This window comes from Polypterus senegalus, chromosome 3, assembly GCF_016835505.1.
Source record: "Polypterus senegalus isolate Bchr_013 chromosome 3, ASM1683550v1, whole genome shotgun sequence".
Taxonomy (NCBI): domain Eukaryota; kingdom Metazoa; phylum Chordata; class Cladistia; order Polypteriformes; family Polypteridae; genus Polypterus; species Polypterus senegalus.
In genome coordinates this window covers 88,077,027-88,103,056 of record NC_053156.1, presented here as the reverse complement: position 1 = coordinate 88,103,056, position 26,030 = coordinate 88,077,027, and the positions used below count along the sequence as shown (strand labels likewise).

Here is a 26,030-nt window from a genome sequence, read left to right as displayed (position 1 = left end):
CATTCATTCATTAAGTGGCTACAGTTTCCAAGGATGGGCGATACTCTACTTAAAATTCTTAAAAAAATATTTCCTGCTTTGATAAGTGTTCTTTTGTCATTACAGTAAGCCGTTCTTGTTGTTTCTTATAGCTTTCTTTCTTTGCCCTCGCTGTTCGTCTGTCATACACATACGTAATGTGCCCCGGGGCAGCGGCGACGCCTGTCCGCTTTCTTTCACCGATCCTTCACTTTCACAAGTTGGTTTTCCGCCCATCTTCCTTTTGAGCTCCAGTGCCGTCTAGTAAAGTGCGAGTCTCGCGCACGCTGGCCAGCCTGTGATTCTGTTTACAAACTTTGCTAAAGCCCATCTGCTCTGTTCGGCCCCTCCCAGCGGCAAACCCCCGAATTCTCTCTACAAGGAAACTTGAGGCTTTTTTTTCCTCCTCCCGACCTTTTCAGAAGCATCAAGTGCAGTCCTCTCAGAGGCAAGCGCGCTCATTGCTGCTGCTTCCTTCTCATTCTGTCCCTGTTCGGGTAAAAAATTGAAGGCTGGCTGCTCATTTGCTTACTTCTTCAAGAAAAGTAAAACTGTGACTGAAGAACAAAAATTAATAAAAACCAATTCAAACAGCTTTTAAAGGATTCTATAGTGTCAGCCTATCGAATGCTAGCAGGTATGAAAAAGTATTTTCTTAATTTAAATTAAAGATTATTATTGTTAATATTAATGTACTTTGCACAGTCTCTAAGGAGTTCTTAAATAGATCTAAATTGATTGTTTTATTGCAATGGAACTTTTACCTATACAGGTTAGCCTCTGAAGATTATTTATAAATAGGTTTGAGAAAAATTTCGCTAAGCAAATAAATAAACAAATATATGCACTCACACCGAACTAGTTGTTTGCTTATTTTGTGCAGATAAGTACTTTGCATCCCTTTTCTCTTTCCATTTTAAGTTTTATCTCTCTCTCTAATTTCATTGAGATATTCTGCTTTTAATTATGACGACCAAACACACTATGCGGCAAGCTGAAATGCAAATAGAATAACGGTTTTATTGCGAAACGTTAATTGATTTGCAGTTGCAAACAGTTTAGGCGACCTTATATGCCTCGAACAACTTTAACCGAAATTTCATTGTGTTGCCTCAATTCATCATTAAAGGAGCGCTGAAGTCGGGGCCATTTAGGACCCAGAGGACGCCTTTGTTCGCAGGGTGAAATCCCTTAGAATAGACTGGGGGGGCACCTCCGTGAAGAAGAAAAATGGCCCGGTGCACCTCGCCACGACTGCCTTCTTTTTAGCCAGTAGTGGACTTAATTACAGCGATTTGGCAAGTGAGGGGTTCATGTCTCAGAGGAATGCCAACGTCAATCAGTAACTTAAAGTGCTCCGCTAAAACTTTTATCTAGGCTTAAAGTTCTGAAAAGAAGTAGTGGAGTGCAAGTGTCAGTAACCTCTGGAAACAGATAGTTTACTTGTTAGAGAATCTTTGAAAGATAATACATAAAAAGTTATGATTTAAAGAAATTGCTTGGGATGATAAGTGTAAATGCACAGCTATCAAAATTTGACAAAATTAAAAAAAAAAATAAGATCTATTATGGACATTACTTTTAAAAATGTAATGGAAAAAAAATTCACCTTTGAGTGCTTGTAATTAGCATGTCCTATAATCAATCATTTGTAAGTGTGCAACTAAACGATTTCACCTTAAATGGGGCATGCCAGTTGAAACAGACTAAGAAGAGCAAATGATTTATTGCTCCTGTGGTTAAACTCTCCTTAAACAAAGAACACAAACATTGTATTGTGTTCACTGTTCTCTGGTCAGATTATTATCTCATGGACAGTCACTGGATAAGTTATACAAGTTACTTGCTTATTACATAGCTGCAGTTATCTATTTCGTAACCATTTTTCAAATTATTTTTTTTAGTTTCTTGCGTCACTGTAGAAGGTTTATGTTTGAAATGTATAGCAAAGATAGATAAGGAGTGACTAATAGATATTTAGTTAGAGATGTTATATAGTAGATACATACACAGGAAAGACACTTTATTATAGATAGATAGATAGATAGATAGATAGATAGATAGATAGATAGATAGATAGATAGATAGATAGATAGATAGATAGATAGATAGATAGATAGATAGGGAAAGTATTTTTTTAGATAGATAGATAGATAGATAGATAGATAGATAGATAGATAGATAGATAGATAGGACCAGAGTTTTCTGGTGTTCAGAAGCACACACCTACAGTTATATATCTGTAAATGCATAATGCAGAGAAAGAATCCAGTCAGTGAGTTGTCCAAATTTGAAACTCGTGCTTCTATGCCATCTAGTGTCTTCTGACCTCAAAACAGGAAAAGAAAAATGCTCCAATGAAGAATAATGCAAATGTGTCTGGTAACCATAAATTGTATGACCTCGTTGTTTCACTTGAAGCAGCTTACTTTTTAATCAGGATAATATTACTCTGGAGCTCGTTTATCATGCTTGGTTATCATAATATTTCTGAGTTGCTGTCATTGATTTTGTTCACATCGTGTTTGGCGTTCCTTCACAGAAGGGCATCAATCTACTGAGCAGACATCAAGTAATGATTCTATCTGTCTAAGTGCACACCCTTGTGTCTGGATTTATGTTTTCAGGTCTTCAGTTAGGGTCATAATTTAAATTAAAAGAATCTGGTTATGTTTAATTGAGCAGCTGAGGGCTATAATTATAAATATTAGTAGATTAATGTTATATACAGTAAATAAGTTGTTTCCATAATGTTTAATTATTTCCTTTGTTTATTAGTCAAAAAGATATTTGTTGAAAACTTCCATTTCTAGCTGTATGGTTACTTTGCTCTTGTACATCTAGATTTTTAAAAACTGATAAAGTAATAGAATGTTCAGCTACTAAGATGTTGCTGCAGGCTCTGTGTTTCAGCATTCTTCTGTTCTTACATATTTAGTACATTTAAAATAAAACAATGCTTGGTGCATTTGGACTCTGCAATTAAACTTTCAAGGGACTCGCCTTTAAATGTTTCCTCATCAAACATCCATGTTTTTCTAAAAATGATTTGGGATGTATTCTTCATTTTACTCAAAATCCCCTCTTTGGCTCACATTTTTTTTGACTGGCTGTTCTGGCAAACAAAAAGATTTGGCTGATTCAGGGCAACCCATTAAGCTCTATTTTGGGAAAGATTCCTTTTCTCAGTTTGAAAGCTTGTGAGGATTTATATTCTGAGGGACAGTTTCCAAGGAAGCTACAGCCAGCACTTTCAGGTAGTCAGGACGCGGTGTTGGAGCCCATGTGATAAGCACAGGAGGCTTCACATTCTGTGCTATAATAGGAGTAGGTAGCATAGTAGTTAGTGTGGCACTCTAACTGGGGTCACAAAGATCAAATCTAAATTACAAAGTTACCAGTTCAATGTATTCAATCAGGTCACTGTGACCTCAAGCAAATCGCTTAACCTTAAACCCATTTTTGTAATGAATCTGTACTTCTAAAAGTGCCTTGAGATGCTATTTACTATACAAAGGTGTTATACAATAATAACAGTTGTTTGGTTCAAGTCAGATCACTGCCTGTGTACATTTTGCATGTTGCCTCTGGATCTGTGTGGCTGTTTCTCCTTTCACATCCTAGCCATGAGTGTAAGTTAATTGGCTACTCCAAACTGGCCCTGTGTGAGCAGACTGGTTCCTGCCATCTGAAGGCTCCTGCTAAGTTAGGTTTCAGCACAGCACTACCCAGTATTAATCAGATCGCTCAGTAAATCCCTCTATGACTTCACAGTGTTATCCAAGGCTTTGTACCACATCTATCGAAATTGCTTCCCTCGCACAATCTAAGACTTGCCTCACTGTGTCTTGGAGTTTCACACCTTGTGTTTTGAGTGCCTCTCTTTCCAAAATGTACTTCACTTGAAACAGTGTTAGGGTCCAAGGCTTAATTTGGTCACTTGCTTTTCATGCATTTCTCCTTGATTTTGCGCACCACAGCTCTGTTGGATTCTGAGAGGTGATGCATTGTTTTAAATTCAGTGAAAGAGAAACCATTCAAAGAGCTCATGGACCTTGTAGATGGTGGAGTTATGTGTAGCATCACAAAGGTGTCTGAGAACTCTGGATAAGCTGTGAAAGTTGATCGGTACCTGATGACTTGGCTGCACAGATGAGGAAACTCAGAGGAAAGTGGAGGAGCTAGGGAATAGGGCAAGACATGCGTATAATTAGTCAGTAGTCAGTGTTAATGAAGAGAAATGGAGTGTGAGATGGCAGCAGACAAGCGGAACAGGTGTCTTCAGGAGGTTGTCATCTACATGAATCTGCAATGCCTTAAAGTTGTCAAAAGAAGAGATACAGTAGATGAGTATTCTTGGTGAGACAGAGTCACTGAAGGTTAATATGATAAATCATTAAGGAACGGGTTGCTGGAAAGCGGGACAGTTCCTGTTTTAGAGACAAAGCATCTGTATATATATATAGAGAGAGAGAGAGAGAGAGAGATAGATGGGAAAAGTTCTATATAATGGATAGATACTGATATCTGAAGAGAAATTCACTGCCTAGATGTGTATACAGCATATTTATATAGTATATACAATCATGTGCATGTTAACAGTATACTAATCTAAATACAGTATAAATATGTGTGCATGTACTGTTTACAATACCTACTGTGTTTTCAGTATCTCAATGTATATACCAGCTAGATACACGTGTGTGCAGAATGTTATACGTTGAGCAAGGAAGATCAGATCTCATTTTGTTACTATATGCTACTGTACATTATATGCTGGCTTGATATATATGTGTGTGTGCAGAATGGTATATGTTGAGGATAGAAGATCAGATCTCACTTTTTCCGCTTTGGTTGAACATTTCCAATTCTCCCCATTAGGGCGCAGGAAGCCTAATATGCTTTACACTCTTAAGTGCTCAGGCTTAATTAACCAACTCATTGGTGTTGTGTTCTGATTTACTCCCACTAACAAACTGTCAAGACTAATTTCATGGTGTATCCCAAAAACAATGGCTTGGTGAGTGGAAACACTAGAGGCTGGCTAGCTTCACTCTCATTTGTATGTGTAATGACAGACGCCTTTGAATTTCAAAAGCAAATTCCATCTTCCGGTACTTTCTTCCAAAGGAAATTTAGTGTTTGCCTGTTTTGACTCAAAATTAAGCCCCCGCTCTGCTGGGCTGCTCAATTATCCTTTAACAGGAAAGTGATGGTCCAGTGCTCCGCCGAAATCAGTGTGAATGTATTTCTCATCTGCTGCAATCAATTTGCCTGCATAAACTTGTAAATTCAGACACTAACTGGTGAGAATAGTCATGAAAAGACGGTTAATAAGTAGTGAGCAATTAAGCTGTGAATGGTAGAGTGTGCCCATGAAAAGAGCTGTGCCATATAAACTCAACTCACTAGGTGATCCAAATGCATGCCTTTAAGTGCTGCACTATATAGGTAAAGTCTTGAAAATGAAGGGCACTATATTAAATAAACAATAATACTGTTGACACCACACCACCCTAGGGGGCTTGGTTCAGCTTCCAGCTCCATGTGGCATTTACATATTTTTGCTATGTTTGTATGGATTTCATCTGGGAATTCCAGTTCTCATGAATTGTGGGGTGAACTATCCTGATGAGACGAGTCCACTGATGGGTCAATGTATCTTCCAGTTCCCACCTTGTGCACACTGCTGTCTGGGTAGGTGTCAACTTCTTATCTCATTGTCAAGAAAAAAGCAAGTGGAAATTGAATGGGCTGTTTAACTACCTGGGCACCTAAACCTACTGGCAACCACCTCTGCCAGCTCAAAGTGCAGATAACGTTAACAACGTTAAGGAGATCTTAACTTGTTCCATCACAAAACACCACAAATGAATCTTTGCTTTTCTCAGCAATTATCTTTTCTGAATGTACGGAGTGAGTACCCTACTGTACAGATCATAAGGATTCTGTACATTTTTTGCTCTTGTATATAACACTTTGTGTTCAGTATAAATTTGTGATATTTTTGCTTTGCGCCCTCCCTCACCACAACCTGTTGTCTATGGGGGAGGAACAAAAGCTTTAGATTCGTCAAATATTTCGATCTCCACTTTTCGACGGATGTCGACATTTTAAGGTCGCCCGATACTAAAAACACTGATATCTTGATGATGGATGTGTGTCTGTCTGTGTGTCACAGTTTCTTAAGAACAGTTTAGACTTAAAATGGCAGGATGGAAAAATACCAAACTCGAAACTTAAGCCTGTTATGAGATGACAATGTGCTGATTAGTTTTTAGCCAAATCATGCAAGACCAAGAGGCACTCTAGAGGAAACCTCCAATACCATAATTTTGCAATTAATTATGAATTCTTCTTGTCAACTGCTGTCATAATGACTTATTTTATGATCAGAAAGATCACCATCAGAGTGATAAATAATTACTCAAATGTTATAGAATAGTTTGGGTAAGCTGTTCCTAGGGCACAAAGCCTATTGACGCTTACGTCTCATGGAATGTGCCACAACTGGCATTGAAGCTCAATGTCTCTTGATCACTAATCCTAACAGTAACATACTGTATCTTTACTATGCTAGCAAAGCTTATAATAGCCACCCATGGCCCTTTTTTTTAAAATTTTTCCTTATTTTGTGCTGTACAGATAATTTTCTGTTGAAGGACAGTCACAAACCTGTCACGAGAGTGCTGCACTGTTTCACACATTTGACTGAATTTAATGGAATGGTCTAATGGCTCAGCAGGCCTGTTTCTTCATGTGTCTACTCTGTAAGAGGTCTGAATGACACAAGATGATATGCTCAAGTTTAAAGTGGGTATATATAGCATGAAGTGCTTGCAGGTTGGCCTCACTCATAGCTTCATTTGGCTAAGACAGCTAAAGAAGGCAGAAATAAACAGGACTAATGTGTGAACACTATCTCCATCTGTCTAGTATTTTTGTAATTATTGTCAGTGATTCTCAAACCTTTTTATTTTGCATGTCCAATTGTAATAAATCAATGTGGACTCCATTTTCCAATAAAGCAACAACCAACCCTATTCAATATTTTCTATTACTGTTGGATTGTGCAACGCTAGGAATCAAACTTTTGAAAATTCATGCTAACGTGACAAGCCAACATGAATATACAGTAACATAAAATTGCAAAAGAAAAATGGTATGAGCTCTTCAACAGTAAATATATAAAGAATAAACAAGGGAAAACTGAGCATCTTATCTTCTTATATATTCCTTTCTCTGCAGGATCACAGTGTTAATTAAATAAAACTCAGTAACGTACATGGTAACAATAAAACAGCAATGGTAATTCTGTAAACATGAATAACATCCAATAAGGTTTGCTTGTGAGGCTCCTTCCATGTCAATATGTTTGAAACTATTGTCTTCCTTTCATTATCAAGTGTACTTCCTCTTCTTCGTCAAAATTTGGTCTTCACCATTTCCTGTCTAGTCCTATCTATTGCTTCATTTTTGTTTTATGTCCAGTGTTTTGTCTTTTGCATTCATTATGCGATTTTCTTCATTGTTTGCAAATTTAGTAGCAACAAAAGTACATTTCAGCAAAGTTAATTTTATCCACAGTTCACATTATATACTGTAACTTCAATTGCAAATTGGCCTTCAGCTTATTAAACCTATCTTATACATTAATCCTTATTTCTGTAACCATAGATACTCTCGACATTCTGAGCAAGTCTATGATGAAGGTAGGAATATAAAATTCAACTGATGTCTCTCTATTATATAAAAAAATCCTGAAACGAGACAAGACTTTTTTACCTGAGACAAGACATGACTTTATCAGAGAGATACTTTCAAGTCCTGAGAGACAAGACTTTGTGCTAAGAGATATAACCACGCCCAGGGCCAGAAGTAAAAGACAAAGAGCAGATAACAAAGTAGAACACCGTAAAGAGGTTCAGAAATGTTGGCGCGATACACATGCAGAGCAGGTTAGAGATAATGAAAGTACTAAAATTCCAAAGTCTCAAAAAATGATAATAAAGATTGCATTAGCACAAACAAACAGAAATTATTACTCAGTGAAATAACGCAACACCGAAAAGAGATCAAATATATTGTTCGGATGTAAACTTTCATTTGGAGACTTGTAGATGATCTAATTTGTTTTGCCATCAGGGAAAAGTACTGTTTCTTCCCAATGAAGAACTGTATTTGTGAGAATTAAAAGATTTGTTGTTTGGTGAAAGTGAAATCCACATATGCGAGCAGCAGGGACAAGAAGTGGCTGGCACGTAGCACACACCGGGGGGTTGGTGAGCAAAGCAAGCAGGGGGCAAAGCTCCCTGGTGAGTTAAGATGAATATATTGTAACAGCTGCCCTGTGATGGACTAGTGCCCCTGTCCAGATGTTGTTTCTGCCTTGAGCCCAATAATTACTGGGGTACCTCCATCTGCCACAGATACTGCTCTAAATAAATGGGTTAGGTAAGTGGAGGACAGATGCTTTTATTGAATAAGAATATATTCTTGTAGACCATGGTTTCTTAAACTATGGATTGCAAAACCAAAATGCATTGTGGGTTGCCGCCATTGGTGTGTGAGTTACTGTTGTATTTAATAGTATTGGCTTCACAAACTGGGTTGTAGTGGGTTGATAAGCAATCAATATTGCTCTTATGATCATCGACGATTACCACACCCTGACAACCATCCACAATTCCCTAAGGGGCTAACTTTGATTATTGGCCAGACATTCAAAACCGAATAGGTCTTAAAGACCCTAAAAAGGATAAGATTGGGTTGCAAAAAAAAAAAAGAAGAATCCCTGCTGTGGATTAATGAGTCATGGGAAGGTAATTTATGGGAATACCATTCCAATTATTTGGCTGTGAATCTTACCTCATTGTTTACTTCTTTATTCTTTGTGTGCTCTGTTACATGTACACACTGTCTCTCTCTCTCTTGATCTCCTGAATTCTCCTATTACAGTAGTTCCATTAAATTTTGTTTTCATTGAAGGAAGTGTTCAAGATGTTATTACACACTGTCTCATTGGGTTTACCAAACACTTTAAAATATCTTACATTAGAAACTATAATCTAGAAGCTCTAGAAATTGTGTCGAAAAAATTGGACATGTGATGATCGTGTATCAATGAGATAACAGGGAAAACTGTGTCATAGTGTTCAAAAACATACAGTATAACATAGTGTGTTCAGATAGTCTCTGGAGACACTGAAAATAATGTTGTGCAAAGTTATTATTACAAAGATCAGGAATTTTATTGTAAAAATGTCATTTTTTAAAATTGCATGAGCACGACTAACATTTGAACTTTTTCTTTAAAAATAAAATGTTACACTTTGCAACTAGACAGACAGATAGGTAGATATGAAAGGTACAGAATATTGTATTTATTATAGTAAGCACTACAGTGGTTCATCCAATCTGCCCAGGGGGTGGTTCACTTACAGTACTTGCCCATCTCCAAGTACCAAAAAGCATTCTCTCCCTAATCTCCCTTCTCTTCCTCTTTTTCTCTTGCAGATCCTTTGTCTGTGTATTAGAGAGTTTTCTACTGACATTTCTGTATTCTATGTGGTGTGTGTCTAGGTGAGGTAGCACAGCAATAGTAACATCTGGCTTTGTCACGTTTTGTTAACCTTTTGTGACTGATCTGATTTATTGAGCTAGGAAACAAAAAGAAAGTTACTATATAAAGCAAAATTGCTAAGTCTGTTGAGGTGAAATACCAGCTGGAATTAGCTTTAGATCAGTCATCATTCCAAATGGAAATGAGAGACAGTCAATTAATAGGGGGAGGCCTTCTTTAATTGCCTAGTCTGAGCTTTGAAGGGTTATTGTGTGAATTTGTTTCAAACAATTAATTTTGTTTAAATGTTACTAAGTCAATGGAACAATGGGTGCAAATTGATATTTGGAGGGTAACTGCCTGTTTTATTTTATTTGATTCAGAACCAAAAACATGTTAGGCCAGCTTTAAGGCAGAACTTTCTAACTACGGGGATTGACAAAAACTGGACATGCTAATGCCTGGGCTCCAGTTACTCATTGTAAAGTGTGACAAGCACTCCAATATAAGATAAATGGCCAACCTACAGCTGAAGAGAGAGGAATTTTAATGTAGACTGCAGGTGTCAGCATTGACTTAAAGAGATTGCTCGGCACTTAAGCAATTAGGGTAAGCAGCAAATGTATCGGCTTTTTGAATGAAGACTGAAGAACGAGAGCAGGGCTTTGATATGAAAGAAGCCGGCAAGCGTCAGGACATTGCGTCGGTCAAACAGCTGATGAATGAAAGGCAGTAAGGGAAAAAGGAGGAGGTGGATTTGACTGGTGGGGGAGGTGACATGACACGGTTTGGAGAACGCTACAATAAAACACAAATTTAGCTTGGATTAAACCAAATCTGAAGGTCTCACATATATGTGTAATAGATTTAGTATGAGAAAAAGCATGGTGTCACCTTTGTAAGGAATATGACCATGAATTAAAGATAAGGCAAGGACTTGGGACATTTTGTGATACCTGCCAGTCTAGCTTGGCTGCTATTTTTAGATCCTTAACTGTTGCTTTCAAATTTGTTTTTCAGTTAGAACACGGAGCGCAGATATAAGCCTGTAAAGGGTAATTTCACACAAGAGCTTCAGAAGCACAGAGAAGCATGGACTCATGGGACATGTTACCAAATAGAGTGGTTAGAGTGGTAGATTGTTGTACTTTGAGGACCTTCAAATTTCAGCTGGATGATATTTTCCAAAAATTGGGAAAATTGGGATTGAAGAGCTGTGTTTCTTAAAAATATTGTAGAGCATTACTGGTATGCATTATTGCATTTCCAATTCTGAACTGTCAAATATAGACATGATGGATATTTAAGGTTTAATATCTTTAATTTAACGAAGTTCCGACTCGGTGTTGCAAATGTCTGACAATAAATAAAGACATAAATAGGCAGAAACATTACACAGAGTTTAGAAACACATGATATTGTACTGAAGTGGTACACTGGCCCAGGATTCTGTGTTTTGGCTGTAAAAATGCATATCTACAAAATGAGCTAATTGACCATGAAAGATGCTATATGAGCTGAGTAGGGCAGTGCAATGGACAGCAGTGCTGTATCACAGATTCGGTATCCTGGGTTCAAAACCTTAACCTTGTGATTCATCTGTGTGGAATGAGTACCTGCGGTGGGCTGGCACCCTGCCCAGAGTTTGTTTCCTGCCTTGAGCCCTGTGTTGGCTGGGATTGGCTCCAGCAGACCCCCGTGACCCTGTAGTTAGGATATAGCGGGTTGGATAATGGATGGATGGATGGAATGAGTACATTCTCCTCATTTCTATGTGGGCTTTCATACCAGAGGTGTAGTGCAAGGTAGGTAGGAGGAGGTGTATAGGAAACTAATCAAGGACTTTGTTAAATGGTGCGACTCAAACCACTTACACCTGAACACCATCAAGACCAAGGAACTGGTAGTGGATTTTAGGAGGCCCAGGCCCATCATGGACCCCGTGATCATCAGAGGTGACTGTGTGCAGAGGGTGCAGACCTATAAATACCTGGGAGTGCAGCTGGATGATAAATTGGACTGGACTGCCAATACTGATGCTCTGTGCAAGAAAGGACAGAGCCAACTATACATCCTTAGAAGGCTGGCGTCCTTCAACATCTGCAATAAGATGCTGCAGATGTTCTACCAGACGGTTGTGGCGAGTGCCCTCTTCTACGCGGTGGTGTGCTGGGGAGGCAGCATAAAGAAGACCTGGACAAACTTGTAAGGAAGGCAGGCTATATTGTAGGAATGAAGCTGGACAGTTTAACATCCATGGCAGAGCGACGGGCGCTGAGCAGGCTCCTGTCAATCATGGAGAATCCACTACATCCACTGAACAGGATCATCTCCAGACAGAGGAGCAGCTTCATGCGACAGACTGCTGTCACTGTCCTGCTCCACTGACTGACTGAGGAGATCATTCCTCCCCGACACTATGCGACTCTTCAATTCTACCCAGGGGGTAAACATTAACATTATACAAAGTTATTGTCTGTTTTTACCTGCATTTTTATTACTCTTTAATTTAATATTTTTTTTTTTATCATCAGTATGCTGAGAATGGATTATGTGAATTTCCCCTTGGGATTAATAAAGTATCTATCTATCTTATCTGGATACTCTAAACTGGTCCTGCTATAAATTACATAACTCCCCCCCATTTCCTGCCTTGCATCCAATGCTGCTGGTATAGGCTCTGGCCCACATGACTCAGTGACCATGAAGTGGGTTTGACAATATTATGTTTTACTGGTATTGTAATCATTTTCAGATTAGAAAATGGATGAATTAATTAGTTTGTATTGTTATGGACAGTGTAGTGTAGTTGCTAAGATGCTGGACTTTAAGCCCCACTTGTAAAGTACCTTGAGAGGGGTGGTCACTGCAGAAATGTGCTCTATTTGCTTATAGCCTTCCTAAAGCATGGGTTGATGGGACATGCATTTTACAATAAAGGTAAACTGATTGGAGTTTCTTTTACGCTTTAATCCCAACCCTTTTGTTTACTTTCAGATCTCCAAGCGCAGAGAATAACTGTTGAGATGTGGGGCATGAGCAGGATAAGTGACTTGCTTAGCATCACACAATGAATTTAGTGTGACATCTGAACTGGTAGCCTAATAGTTAACAACCCAGCTCCTTATCCGCTAGTCCACATTGCCCAGAGGTTCACAGTTACACTTGCAGTAGCAGCTTTGGAGTCTGTACTTTGTGCAGACAAATCTAGATAGGCATATTAATGACAAAGTGACTACAAAAAATTGTAAGGACTGTTCAGAAAAACTGAGCCATCAGGAAGCTTAGACTTGTAACAGATCCAATTGAAAATTGGCAACCATACAGAAAACTTTATTTAGTGCCGCCAGCTTCTAAGCTGTGTTTATTGGTGGTAAAGCAGCCCTTTGCAGGCAGGCTCAGGTTTCCAGCAGTGCTGAAAGCAGACAGATGGATATACCAGAGCACCATCTTGTGGCAGCATCCTCAAATCAGCCAGCTCCTTATATTGCATATGGTTGCATCAGCCTTAAACACAGCCGCTCACTGAGCCAGAAAGGAGAGGTAATGAGGGTTTTTGACTCAAGTTTTTTGACTCAAGTAGACTAACTCAAGTACAAACAGTATAAAGAAAATCAGTCCTCACTTTCTGTCACTTTTGGCCTTTTCAATAAACTGTTGTTTGTTGCTGTGAAACAAAACCATTAAAGTCCAAACTAAGGGCTTCAAACCTCATGGGCCTTAGGGTGAAATGAACAATTTATACTAATCATGGGATGTTTAGACCTGGAAAAATGAATTTAGCTTCACAATATTTATTTATTTGAACAGATATGTGTAAATACTGATTAATTAAAAAAATAATAATAATTTGCAGCCAAGATATATTAAAATATGTTCAGTTTGTTTGAATAACTAGCAGCGACTGACCTTTATTAACATGATCAGCCAGTTTTGGGTCACATGAAGCCACATAAATATACTCAAGAAAATTTAAAGTCACCAGTTGATCTAATCTTTGAGATGTGGAAGGAAAACCTCAGAGAAACTCAGGGAGAGGATGCAAACTAACCGCACAGAGGCAGCTGTCCTCTAAGTCTGTGAGGTAGCAGTGCTCATCACTGTGCCAACATTTTCAGTAGATTTAGGCTGAAATTCAAATATATTGTCACATATACAGGGTACTGTGATGGGCTGGCGCCCTGCCCTGGGTTTTTTTCCTGCCTTGCGCCCTGTATTGGCTGGGGTTTGCACCTGTGGACCCCCATGACCCTGTAATTAGGATATAGTGAGTTGGATAATGGGTGGATGGATATACAGGGTACAATGAAATGTCTTCTTGAATATCTGGCCAACATAAAGTAAAAATGGTCCAAAATGGGTTCTTTCATTCCCAAATGAATGATCTTGTTCAACCAATAACTTGATAATCTAACTGATACTGGACAAGCAATGCAATAAATTAATTCAAGAGCTCAGTTCTCAAGTACCTTCATGATGTGCTCTGACAAATGTGACCTGCAAATGAACAAATACAGCAAAAATGAAGAGATGGCAAAAAGCAAAATAAACAGATGGAAGTTTTGGAGGATGAGACAACCGAGATATCTTTTGCTGACCTGCAGTAAACAATTCCAGCTAAATACACACAATTTGTAATAACACTATTATATAGGATGGCTCTGTGGTTAGCATTGCCTTTCCAGAGATCCATGTTCCACATGTGGCTCAACCAGTGTTTGGGTTAATACCATATATTCATCATTTATTTACAGGGGGCTTTCCCCTGGTATCTTTCATTCTTCCCACATGCCCAGTACATGCTTCTAATGCTAATTAGAAGTGAGCGTGTGTATGAATGCGAGTTGTGATGGACATACGTCCCATCCAGGCTTGGGGCTTTGCTTGTGTTCAGTGCTTTCAGCATTGATCCAAAGTCATCAAAGGGTTTGGAGAAAGGATAAATGGATGATTCGAAGTTTTACTTATTAATAGTAATCTTGTCAGTCATATAAAGAAGCATACACAACATATTCTGCTCTAAAGACTATTAATAAAAGTTATTGTAAACTGCTGAAGTGTAATCCCATTAACTTTCTTCTTCTTTTTCTTTGCAGAGCCAGGAGCAGCTTCACAATGGGCTCAATACCACTGTTACTTCTACTTTTCCTTACTGTTCTTAGCCCCTTTTCAAGGATTAAAGCTGAGGAGAATTTTACCTGGGAAATAAAGAAAGTACCATTGGTCATAAATAAGAAAACTGTTACCCTAAGCAGCCCAGATTTCAAAGCTGAAGCCAAGCGTGAGTTAAATGGGACCTGTGGGATTGAGTGCCAAAGCAGGCTACCTATGCCAAGTGTCAATGACCTTCAGGATTTCCTTTCCTATGAAACCGTCTATGAGAATGGCACTCGCACCTCTACAGAAGTGTACTTCAGGAACTTTGACGTGCAGGCAGAACACGAAGTCATCAAGGACACTCACTCACGAAGGAAGCGGCACGTTTATGGTATGGATAGCCGCTTCAGCATCTCAGACAAGCAGTTTGTGACTAACTATCCTTTTTCCACTTCTGTCAAAGTTTCTACTGGTTGTACAGGGATCCTGGTATCGCCAAAACATGTTCTAACAGCAGCGCATTGTATCCATGATGGAAAGGATTATGTCAAAGGAGCCAAGAAGCTGAGAGTAGGGATTCTGAAACTGCGTTCCAAAGGTGGTGGCAAGAAGCGCAAAGGCTCAAAACGGGGCAAGAGGGAAGCAAAGCCTGCCGAAATCAAGCCTTCTTTCCAGTGGACAAGAGTAAAACGCACCCAGGTACCAAAGGGATGGTTTAAAGGAGTGACAGATGATGTTGCGGTGGATTATGACTACGCAATTTTGGAACTTAAGCGGCCGCAAAAGAAGAAGTTCATGGAGCTTGGCATTAGCCCTACGGTGAAGAAGATGCCTGGAAGCCGGATTCACTTTTCTGGATTTGACGACGACAGGCCAGGACAATTGGTATATAGATTCTGCTCTGTCTCTGATGAGTCCAATGATTTGTTGTACCAGTACTGTGATGCCCAGCCTGGATCCAGTGGCTCCGGCGTCTATATACGCCTAAAGGACCCTGAAAGCAAGAAATGGAGGCGAAAGATTATTGGGATTTTCTCTGGTCACCAATGGGTAGATGTCAATGGCCAGCAGCAGGATTATAATGTCGCTGTCAGAATAACCCCTCTAAAATATGCACAGATCTGCTTCTGGATACATGGGAACTATGCAGACTGTCGTGATGGTTGATTACGTAATGGGACGAGCACCTATGTTACATTCAGACTTTTCATTACTGTATTTTTTAGTGAGATGATTGGGTTCTTCTACACCAAAACACTCTATGCACATATAATGGTAGTAAAAGGGAATTATACTGTAGAGAAAACAGGGTCGCTTAGTATTAACTTCCGAGGTGTTCAACTCTTGTGAACAGAACTGTCCCTTTATCTGAGAAAATTTTGGCAGGCGCTAATGGAGTAAAATTTTTATTGTTTGCTTTATTTAATAAATTATAACAGCACAGATACTTTTTAAGAATTGAAATGTGCTACAACTCTTTAACATATCATTGACTGCTGGGTGCTTTCATGTACACCGTAGTTGTTTTCCAAAGCTCCGACACCAAAAAACTGGTCTTTTTGTATAGTTGTGAATTGATTTTCAGAAAAGATCGATGTCCCTTTCACACAAGCTTAGGAACATGTGGATTGAGCCTTCACCCGTGACTCACTTTTGCTTTGGCGTAGTGCTTTCTTTTAAATATATGGCCATTCTCCTCTTGGAGGACCAAGTAAATAAAAAAATACACTAACTGAAAGAGCAGGGTTTCAACAAACGGTAGGAGCTGAATGTGTTTCTTGAGTCTTTTAAATATTGGACTTTGTAGAAATGCTGGAACAGTAGGCAAAACAATTCAAATTATCCTCTCTGGTAAAAGTTTTTTTTAATCCTGCATTGTTAAATTGGTTGGCAAAACAAAAACTCAAACACTCACTATATCCAAAACCCATAATAAACAATCTTTCAGCAAACAAAATTGTATTTTGCATGTACTACATGTACTTTTTTCGTTTGTGACTAAGGATGATGCATCAATACCTTGAATTCAACAATTTAATGTTCGATTTTGATACCTCCCTTGAATCAACAAATCATCAGGGCTGGGCCTTGGCAACCAGAAATGCTGTATCAAGGGGGTGCGACTGTTCACTATTTCAATATTTTATTTGTGCATTTCTACAGCTTGCCAAAACTTTGAGAATATCAAATGTATAGCCTCTTCCTCACCACCACACCGTTTCAATAACGACAATTTGTAATATACCCAGAACGCGGCTGCTAGAGTTCTCACGCTCATCAGCCGAACTGAACACATCTCTCCAGCTCTTTGGCTTCTTGTATCAAATCTAAACTAACACTCATTAGCTATGACATTTTACATGGTCTATTTCCTTCATGTCTTGTATCGGTGTAATCCTCCACGTGAACTTAATGGACTGCTTATGGTCCCACACACCAAGCATTCTTCCAGGGGTAAAAGATCATTCCGTGTCACGGCCCCCTGCTTCTGGAGCTCTTTAACTCAACATTTGTGTCTTCACTTTCTTCTTTTAGGACTAATTTGAACACTTTTCTGTTCAACCAATATCTTTCTTCAATCTTAGATTTTAACATTTGTACTGGAAGACTATTGTGTTGTGTTTTCTTATTGTTTTTTTTTTTTTTGTTTTGTTTCTGGGAATTGATAGTTTAAAATTGTGTAAAGCGTCCTTGAGTTTGATAAAAGCACTATATAAATAAAAACTATTATTTTTATTTATCATTGTTGTCAACTCTCTTGGATGCTTTAAATGAGACATTAAGAAAATCTCTTTAAGTAAAAATAAATGTTATTCACCTGTAAAACATATTGGTAGGCTAACACAAGAAGATGCTTTCTTCCAGTGGTCACTTATCAGGACCAAACCTTCATTGTGTGAAAATAAAGAGAACAAGTCTGAGAAATGGAAAGAGGTAGAAGACGACTGAGAGAGGCAATTCTGGGAAAAGGAACAGGCAAAACAGGCTGAAGGTAAAATAGGAAAAAAAACAAAAAGGTTAGGCAAGAATTGTCATGGAAAATCAGTTTTAAAAATGCAAGGTATTCAGAGACAACAGCCAAAAAAGTAGAGAAACAGAGAACAATTTCAGTAAAAGACAGTAGTAAATAATAATTAGAGTGGAAAATTGTACAATGATAGCACTAGCTATGGAACAGTAAATGGGAAGTGTGGCTAACAGCATGTGCATTCATATAAATATAAAATAATGAAGGCTTATTTCCTAACTTTTAAATAAGTCACATTTGAAACTGATAAGCGTTGTCCATGCAGCCTTAATAAACACACATACTATTGTTCTATATACAGATTGCAGTAGTACTAGGTTGTTGTGCCATGTTAGCCATTATGAATGTAGAGAAAAGCCAAGCAAAATGACACCTTCTATTGGCTAGCTAAAAAGATTACAATATGCAAGCTTTCGAGGCAACTCAGGCCCCTTGTTTAGGTTGCAGTGAAATTCTAACAAATGCTAATATACAGACAACATGCCAACCTTCTCACCATGATTAGTGAGTAATAATAATAATAATAATAATGCATTTTATTTATATAGAGCCTTTCTCATTCACAAAGCACCACAGATAGTTCAACAGGTACAAAATGGATTAATAGCACAAAAAAGATCATACTGGAAACACTAGATGCAAACTAATGTCACATTAAATGCCAAATAATAGATTATTATATTAAAAATAAAATTCTGAATTAATAATAAGAGAAAAAACAAGCAGGAATAAAAAAAAATATGCAAAAACACACAATGGAAGAAGAAGACCAAGAGAATTTGTGAAAGTTTACATGTAGGATTATCAACATAGACGTAAAATTGCCCACAAGAATGACTGCCTACTTTGAAAGATATGCCAGTTGCAGAGCTACCTACTTTAAAGCATAACTGTGCTAACTGATAGACAATTAACATTTAAATCAGGTTTCATTTGTTAAAGTACATCTACTGTATGTTTATCACGTCTTCTTAAAGTACTGTTCCTAAACATGGAGAGTTTCAGCCTCAGAGTCTGAAGTCCAGTAACTGTGTGCCTGGCTATAACATCGTTTGATTTAGTGACAGGTTTCATGTAATGAGAAGTTGTTATTTTAAAATATTGATTTATTTAAGAATTTCACTTAGTGTTTACAATTCAAATGATGTTAATTGTTATTAATGATGCCAGGCCAGCCATCATGAGGGCTGCATGTATCAATGTGCCAGTTTCCAGTGTGGTGTTCAAATATGGCCATTCCTACTGGTGAAAGCTTTAACAATTCTCTTAATAACTGCTGTACAAGTTAGTGAAATGTTATTTACTTTTTCTTTTTTTCCCTTTGGCTTATTTTCAGAAACACTATATTTGGTTACAAATTAAAACCAGCAATAGATTTTAGGCACAAGAGTTAGAAAAAGTAAATTACTCAAAATGACACTTTTTATATTCCATTGTGAAATGACTCTCTTTGACATATTATATCACATACCCACTTTTTTAGTAAACACAACAAATAATATATTGGTTTTATCTTTGAATGACTACATTTCTGACAATCAGCATTAGCACACGTTCATTCCAGCACCAAGAATGTATCAAAAGTAAGTCTCAAATTAATGAAACCTCTGAAAGTTGAGCATATCATTAATCAATATATCACCTGAAAATAGTTACATTCAAACATTCGACACTCTTTTTAGCTGCCTTTATTAGTGCGGGGAAGGCTGAAATAGATTCATATGGATTGCAACATTCCAGTTTATAAAGCCTCAAAATCTAATCAGTGATTAGTAAAGTAAATGAACCATTTTTATGTCATGTAAATTTTCAACCCTCTAAAACGACACCAAGGTCACATTATGGGTGGGGTTCGGGGTGCGGTTTCTGAAGTCAATTCTCGCTAGCACAGGGTGGAAGGCAGGGACAAATCCTGGACAGGAAACCTGTGCATCAATGGATGAACACACCAAAGCAGTAGGGCCAATTCACTTAACATGTATGTCTTTGGACAGTGGGAGGAAACCAGAGCACCCAAAGGAAACCCATGCAGACATCAGGAGAACATGCAAACTTCACGCAGGGAGGAGCCAGGATGGAAACCCTGGCCTCCTTATCGCGAGGCTGCAGTGCTACCACTGTGCCAACCTGCTACCTAAACCATTCTTAGATAATTATCCATCTATCCATCCATTATCCAACCCGTTATATCCTAACTACAGGGTCACGGGGGTCTGCTGGAGCCAATCCCAGCCAACACAGGCGCAAGCCAGGAAACAAACCCCAGGCAGGGCGCCAGCCCACCGCAGGAGCTGATATCATTATTTGATGTATATTCCAGGCCCATGTAAACCAATCTTTGATCTATCTATCTATCTATCTATCCATCTGTCTTCATTCCGATTCTCTCCATCTTGTATGTATAAACACACAAATGTCTGTCAAATCTCATAAAAGCAACATTTCTGTTCATTCTGCCAATGTCACCATTTTGGTATTATTTAGTAATTTCAGTGTTCTTTTGCACCCTACCTGTCTATACAGCATTCTAAGCCATAATAAATGAGATCTTAATTGAATTGAACTGAGAATACCACAATTTGCTAAACACAACGTGAAATTGTTGAATTCAAGACAAGGTAGAAGTGGATACCCTCTTTTACAGCAACCCATTTATGGAGCTTTCTAGCTATTCTGAAATCATGGTGCTTTTTAACAAAAATCAATGCACATTTCAATTATGGTGCTTTATGTTTTTTGAAGATTTTTGGATGGCATGCTTTGAGATTTATTTAAATTTTGATGTGTAAAAAATAAAAAAAATGTCTAAATATAGTACAATAATAATGTTGTCTTAAGATAATTACAATATTTAATGCATAGAAAAACTGCAACGTTGGGTCAGTCAGACTGCTCTAAGCGCATATGTTTGAAGAAGTTGAGACGGCTCCACATCTAATGCTAGACTGCTATGCCTGTAAGTCCATTGTGTGACCTTCCTATGTGGAAAGTTTTGCTATCTTTAAAAATATGTATATTGTTATTGTAATGTAAAAAAAGCTGAAGTATATTTCTGCGGTATTGTAAATGGTTTTTTTTAATACAATACATTTGGACATTTTTATTTTAAACTTTTTTTAGTAAAAATAATATCATTGTTTGGCGTCAGAAAGCTAATCGAAATTTCCCAGAATTGTTGAACGTTATTCTGAGATTGCATTCACAAGAATAAAGGAAAAATACAGCACTTCTGAATGGCACAAAAGAACACTTTCCAAGATAAGGAAAATTGTTACATAAACTGGGTGTATTGATATGCAGCATAATATGAGAAAATTCAGCTTAAGTACAAAAGTTATAATGTACTTCTGGCATAATGGCTATAGGCAACACACAACCTTCTCCGCTGGGGTGCATTGTGGGATATAAAGCAGGCTCACCAAAGTAGCTGAACAACTGGACATTCCCAAGGTAAGTTTGGATATTTCACATAAAAATGCAATATCATTTGGAGTTTGTCCTGGAATTTGTGTAAATTTCAAGCACAGACAGCATTCATCCATTTTCTGAACCTGCTTTTTCCATTAGCACACAGACAGGCAAAACTCATTCCAGCACCATCAGGAACACAACAGGGAACAAACATAGACAGGACAGCATACTCAAGATAATTAAGAGTTAAGGCAACTTCCAGCAAGAGAAAGTGTAAAAGAGTTAAAGGAAAAGGAGCCTTTACTTACTGTACTGAGTGACTGAGAGTGAATGACTGTCCTGGAGCAGCCACACTTCCATTGTTCCAGCAACGACAGAAGCACAACATTACAGAGGCTGAATGGTCTCTTGAACTAAAGGACCCTTAAAGTGAGCTGGATAAGAGAATGAGGAATCTTTGGACAGAGCTACTCATGGCAGAAAACAAACCACTTTAGCAAGGCAAAGTAATACAATGAATGTAAGTGAAATATGTTCTTCGCCACTTTTTGCTAAAATGATCACTGACATTTACTCTACTCGTCCAAAGTATTTTTCCAGTTGTTATCTTATTTGCTAGCCAATCATTGATGTATTGAATTAAGGGTTAGGTTTCATTTCTATACATTAGGCACATTCACAGTCATAGCCAGGATTTATACTAAAATTTTCATATAATTATTGTAAGATATGGCCGTCCATTCATCCCAGCCAATACCCCCAAGCCGCCAGGTGGAGCCCTCCTTGCAGCATGGAGGTCCCCAGAGGACCAGCAGGGCATCATGGACAATGTGGTTTTTATGCACAGCCCTGCTGGATGCCATGGGGCCACAGGAGGGAGCTGCAGGGAGGACCGAGGGCTTCTTTGTGCCCTGTGACCCGGAGGTTCGTCATAGGAAGAGCGACGGACTTCCGGGTTGAAGAAAAGAACTTTTACCTGACCCAGAAGTGATTGAGAATCACATGGACTGGAGATAGGGAACACTTCCGGGTCAAGGAATATAAAAGGACTGTGGGAGCTCCTAGACGGGGAACTGAATTGGGATGCAGGGTGGCTAAGCATCTGGGAGATTGGAGGATTTGGTTATTGGTTTATCGAGTATTTGGGAGTGGAGGGTGCTTTGTGCACTTTATTATTATAATAAATAACTATTTGGACTTTTATCTGGTGTCTGACGTGGTGTCTGAGGGTGCAAGGGTGCGAGCATAACCCTAATCTGTCACAGTTGGCGTAGCTCGGCAGGATTCTCTGGCCGTCAGTTTGGCAGAGGACCTGAAAAAATTTTACTGTGGACAGAATACCCCGGGAAGACAGCGTCACGACACACACAGGAATAATCTCCAGAAACCTCACCTTTTTCAAGTCCGTAATGGGGAAAAAGAAGACAAAACAGGGCAACAGCAGCAGCGGAAGTTCCATGTTCGTCATGGCTGACACTCGGGATGAGCGACAGGGCGACTACACGGATCGGGAGAGAACTCCGGACGAAGAAAACTACAATGAGGTATGTGCTGGAAATATAGATAATCTATTTAAAATTACGCATTTTGTACCATACATATACCTCGGAAAAGATCATCCGGGAGTTCTGCGGGATGCAGGAGAATCTCCCGAAGACGGCGTGGCGCTTTTGTGCGGGCAGACGGACAATACAACGGACTTCCGCATGTCAGATGCTGGAGAAGGACACGTGACCCAACCCAAAGGATTGGGGAAAGGAGGAGGTATGTGTTCTACTACTTTCGGCTTTGCCCAAGAAAAGACGGACTTGGTTTTTTCGAAAGAGAAAGGGGAGGTGAGCGAAGCACTGCTCAACCCAAGAGAAGGTAAGGAGGGCCGGGAAATGGCTGGTCAATCTGCAGACAAATTAATACAGGCAGATCGCAGTCAGCCAAAGATGGCGGCCCGGTCCTCGTCCGTAGAGAACTCCAATTCCCAGAAACCCGTGCGAAACTCGTCAGAGCACGTGCCGACAGCGGGCGTGTTCATTGGCTCCCGGCCGGACGGTAGGATGAACCAGGAAGTAACCCTATCTCCGGCCGAATTAACTAACTGTTTTGACGTGCGGGAGCTCGAAAAATTAATAGAGCCTGTGCGGAGTATTTTGCAGACTTTGGAGGCGATTAAGAAGATCGTTGGAGATCTGGGAGCAGCGGCCGAAGCGCCTTTAAGAAAAGTACGTGAGTACCTGCGGCGATTAGACCGAGAGCCTCCCATGTTATATGATTTGGCAGTACAGGCAGGTAATGTCGGTACCGTATATAATGTAATAGGGACGCAGTGTGATCCGGGCCCGCTTTTAATCCATAGCGGGTGCCAAGTGGATGCGTGCCCTACAAGAGAGGCCGAAACGTTTACGGAGCGGCCGGGGGAAGGACCGATCGAGCCAGAGCAGCTGGATGGTGCTGTCTCTTGGAGCGATTCGATCCTAAAGACCCCGACCCATGTTATTTATAAATCAAAGGGCGTGCAGACAGTAAAAGGGCTCTCTTTCACTAATAGAGAGACCCAAACTGTGGACAAGCCCCAGAGTAAACCGGAGATCCCAAGAATAAAGAGGGGGTCTCCTGACAAAGTTGAGCAGCGAGCTGAGAGCTCAGGGGCGGCCGTGGAACCCTCCTCAGTGGACAAAGGGGCGGAGCGGAAGTTTCCAGACTGTTTCCAGACTCGAAGAGGGATACACACTGGAGGAAGGCGGCTGTGCTACGAATGCCGCCGACCGGGACATGGATGGCGAAATTGTCCTTGGAGGACGTGGAATAGAAATCCTTTTTTATATAATATTCCCCCAAGGTTCTCCCAGAAATTTTCTGGACTTCGTCAGGGCCTGAACAACAACTCCTCCTGGAGGAAGACATCCCTCGCGGGCTGGCCGCTCCGAATCATGATTCGTCGCTGGGGGGTGGGGGTTGGGGGGGACGGGGGATACTGTAAGATATGGCCGTCCATTCATCCCAGCTAATACCCCCAAGCCGCCAGGTGGAGCCCTCCTTGCAGCATGGAGGTCCCCAGAGGACCAGCAGGGCATCATGGACAATGTGGTTTTTATGCACAGCCCTGCTGGATGCCATGGGGGCCACGGGAGGGAGCTGCAGGGAGGACCGAGGGCTTCTTCGTGCCCTGTGACCCGGAGATTCGTCATAGGAAGAGCGACCGGACTTCCGGGTTGAAGAAAGAACTTTACCTGACCCGGAAGTGATTGAGAATCACATGGACTGGAGATAGGGAACACTTCCGGGTCAAGGAATATAAAAGGACTGTGGGAGCTCCTAGGCGGGGAGCGGAGTTGGGAGGCAGGGTGGCTAAGCGTCTGGAAGATTGGAGGATTTGGTTATTGTTTATTGGTTTATTGAGTATTTGGGAGTGGAGGGTGCTTTGTGCACTTTATTATTATAATAAATAACTATTTGGACTTTTATCTGGTGTCTGACGTGGTGTCTGAGGGTGCAAAGGTGCGAGCATAACCCTAATCTGTCACATCATCAAAAATGGTTATTTAGCCAAAGTATAAAATATTACATTTCTTTCCGTAATGTATTTTCTAGTGGAAATGCACAAAGCTGTGCCCTCTCTAAGAAGCAGTAAGGCTCAAGAAAAAATTCAGTTAATTTTAACATCATGTCCATTGTATGGGGCATGAAGGCAAAACAACAAAAATAGTCTCTGAACAACAAAGTGAATAAAATTAAGATGAATTCAAATTGAAATTATATTAACAAAGAACAGGGAAAGGAGAAGAGACACAATTAGCAAGAACACAGGAAAAAAGCAAATTAAGAATTTAAAATACCTAAAATGAAAAGAGTGAAATTACAAAACTGATCCTAAATTCAAATATGTATTAACTAATGATAAAATAAGGGCACCACCAAAAATGATAATCAGAATTTCAAAACAAAGTCAGGAACTTTATATTTCAAAATTCAGTCATGTAAATCCTAAAGCAGCAAACATCACATTATCAAAATTCTTAAAGAATTCCTAAAGAAAGTCCTAAGAAGAAAACTCAACTAAACTACACAATTTAGGACAACTTCTTTTATGCTATAAAAACCTTTTTGCTCTGCTCTTTTGCCATGGTTTTCACACAGCCATCGCACCTGCTTTGTTCTGAGCCACAACTATGGGACTTACAAGGCGTAAAAAAGCTTTCTGATGATAGGATTACAATTTCCACTGGCACTGTCGTTTGCAACACCAAGCATATTACAAACCAGTGTTGAGAAAAGTGAACGAACCCAAAGGCAATTAGACTCTTTCAGAATGTTTTAAATTATGCCAAAACATTAGAAGATGAAAAATGTATGAGATGAATATATTCTGAACAGTGTTACATTAGACGTCTAGCTCTGGTTTCTGACTTTCACTGTGAGTCTGGGAGAACAAAAACCTTAACAATCAAGAATTTTAAACCTTTTTAATTATAACATATAGAAACAAATAGCTTGTTATAGCACAATTATGCCAGCTAAATATTACATTTGATTAACCACACAACTAACTACATTTTCAGAAGTTATCATTTTCAGTATTTCAATTGGTTACGGAAAGCAGTTGGAGAAAAGGAAAGGGAAGGACATGAATTAGGGGTTGCATCGTTTGGAGTGAGATACTGTGACTGTAATAAAGAAAACCTCCTCAGTGGAAAATCCATTAAATTCTTTGTCCATGTCTGTGATCACCAACTTATGAACCCAACACTAACACATTATTTACATTCAATTATTGGGCTATGGTTGATATCCATTCAGTCTACTCAAGCCTACTCAAACTGGCCTTAAAGGTTCTCTGCACTGAACATATTGGTGAACATATTTACAATCACTAAGGATTTTAATGAATACAAGAACAATAGAACAATCTAGACGAGAACA

At 39.3% G+C, this 26,030-nt stretch overlaps 1 protein-coding gene across 1 annotated transcript; it reads left to right on the top strand.

Annotated features, from left to right (window-relative positions):
• Positions 1 to 300: 300 nt before the first annotated feature.
• prss35 (serine protease 35) lies at positions 301 to 17,566 on the top strand. The gene is made up of 2 exons (XM_039747585.1): positions 301 to 655; positions 14,677 to 17,566. Exon 2 carries the CDS (start codon positions 14,696 to 14,698, stop codon positions 15,842 to 15,844), a length of 1,149 nt encoding a protein of 382 aa, XP_039603519.1. The 5' UTR covers positions 301 to 655; positions 14,677 to 14,695; the 3' UTR covers positions 15,845 to 17,566.
• The last annotated feature ends 8,464 nt before the right edge of the window (positions 17,567 to 26,030 follow it).

What these genes read in the sequence shown, in the direction of transcription:
- prss35 (XM_039747585.1), top strand. Translation starts at nt 14,696, where the DNA reads ATGGGCTCAATACCACTGTTACTTCTACTTTTCCTTACTGTTCTTAGC.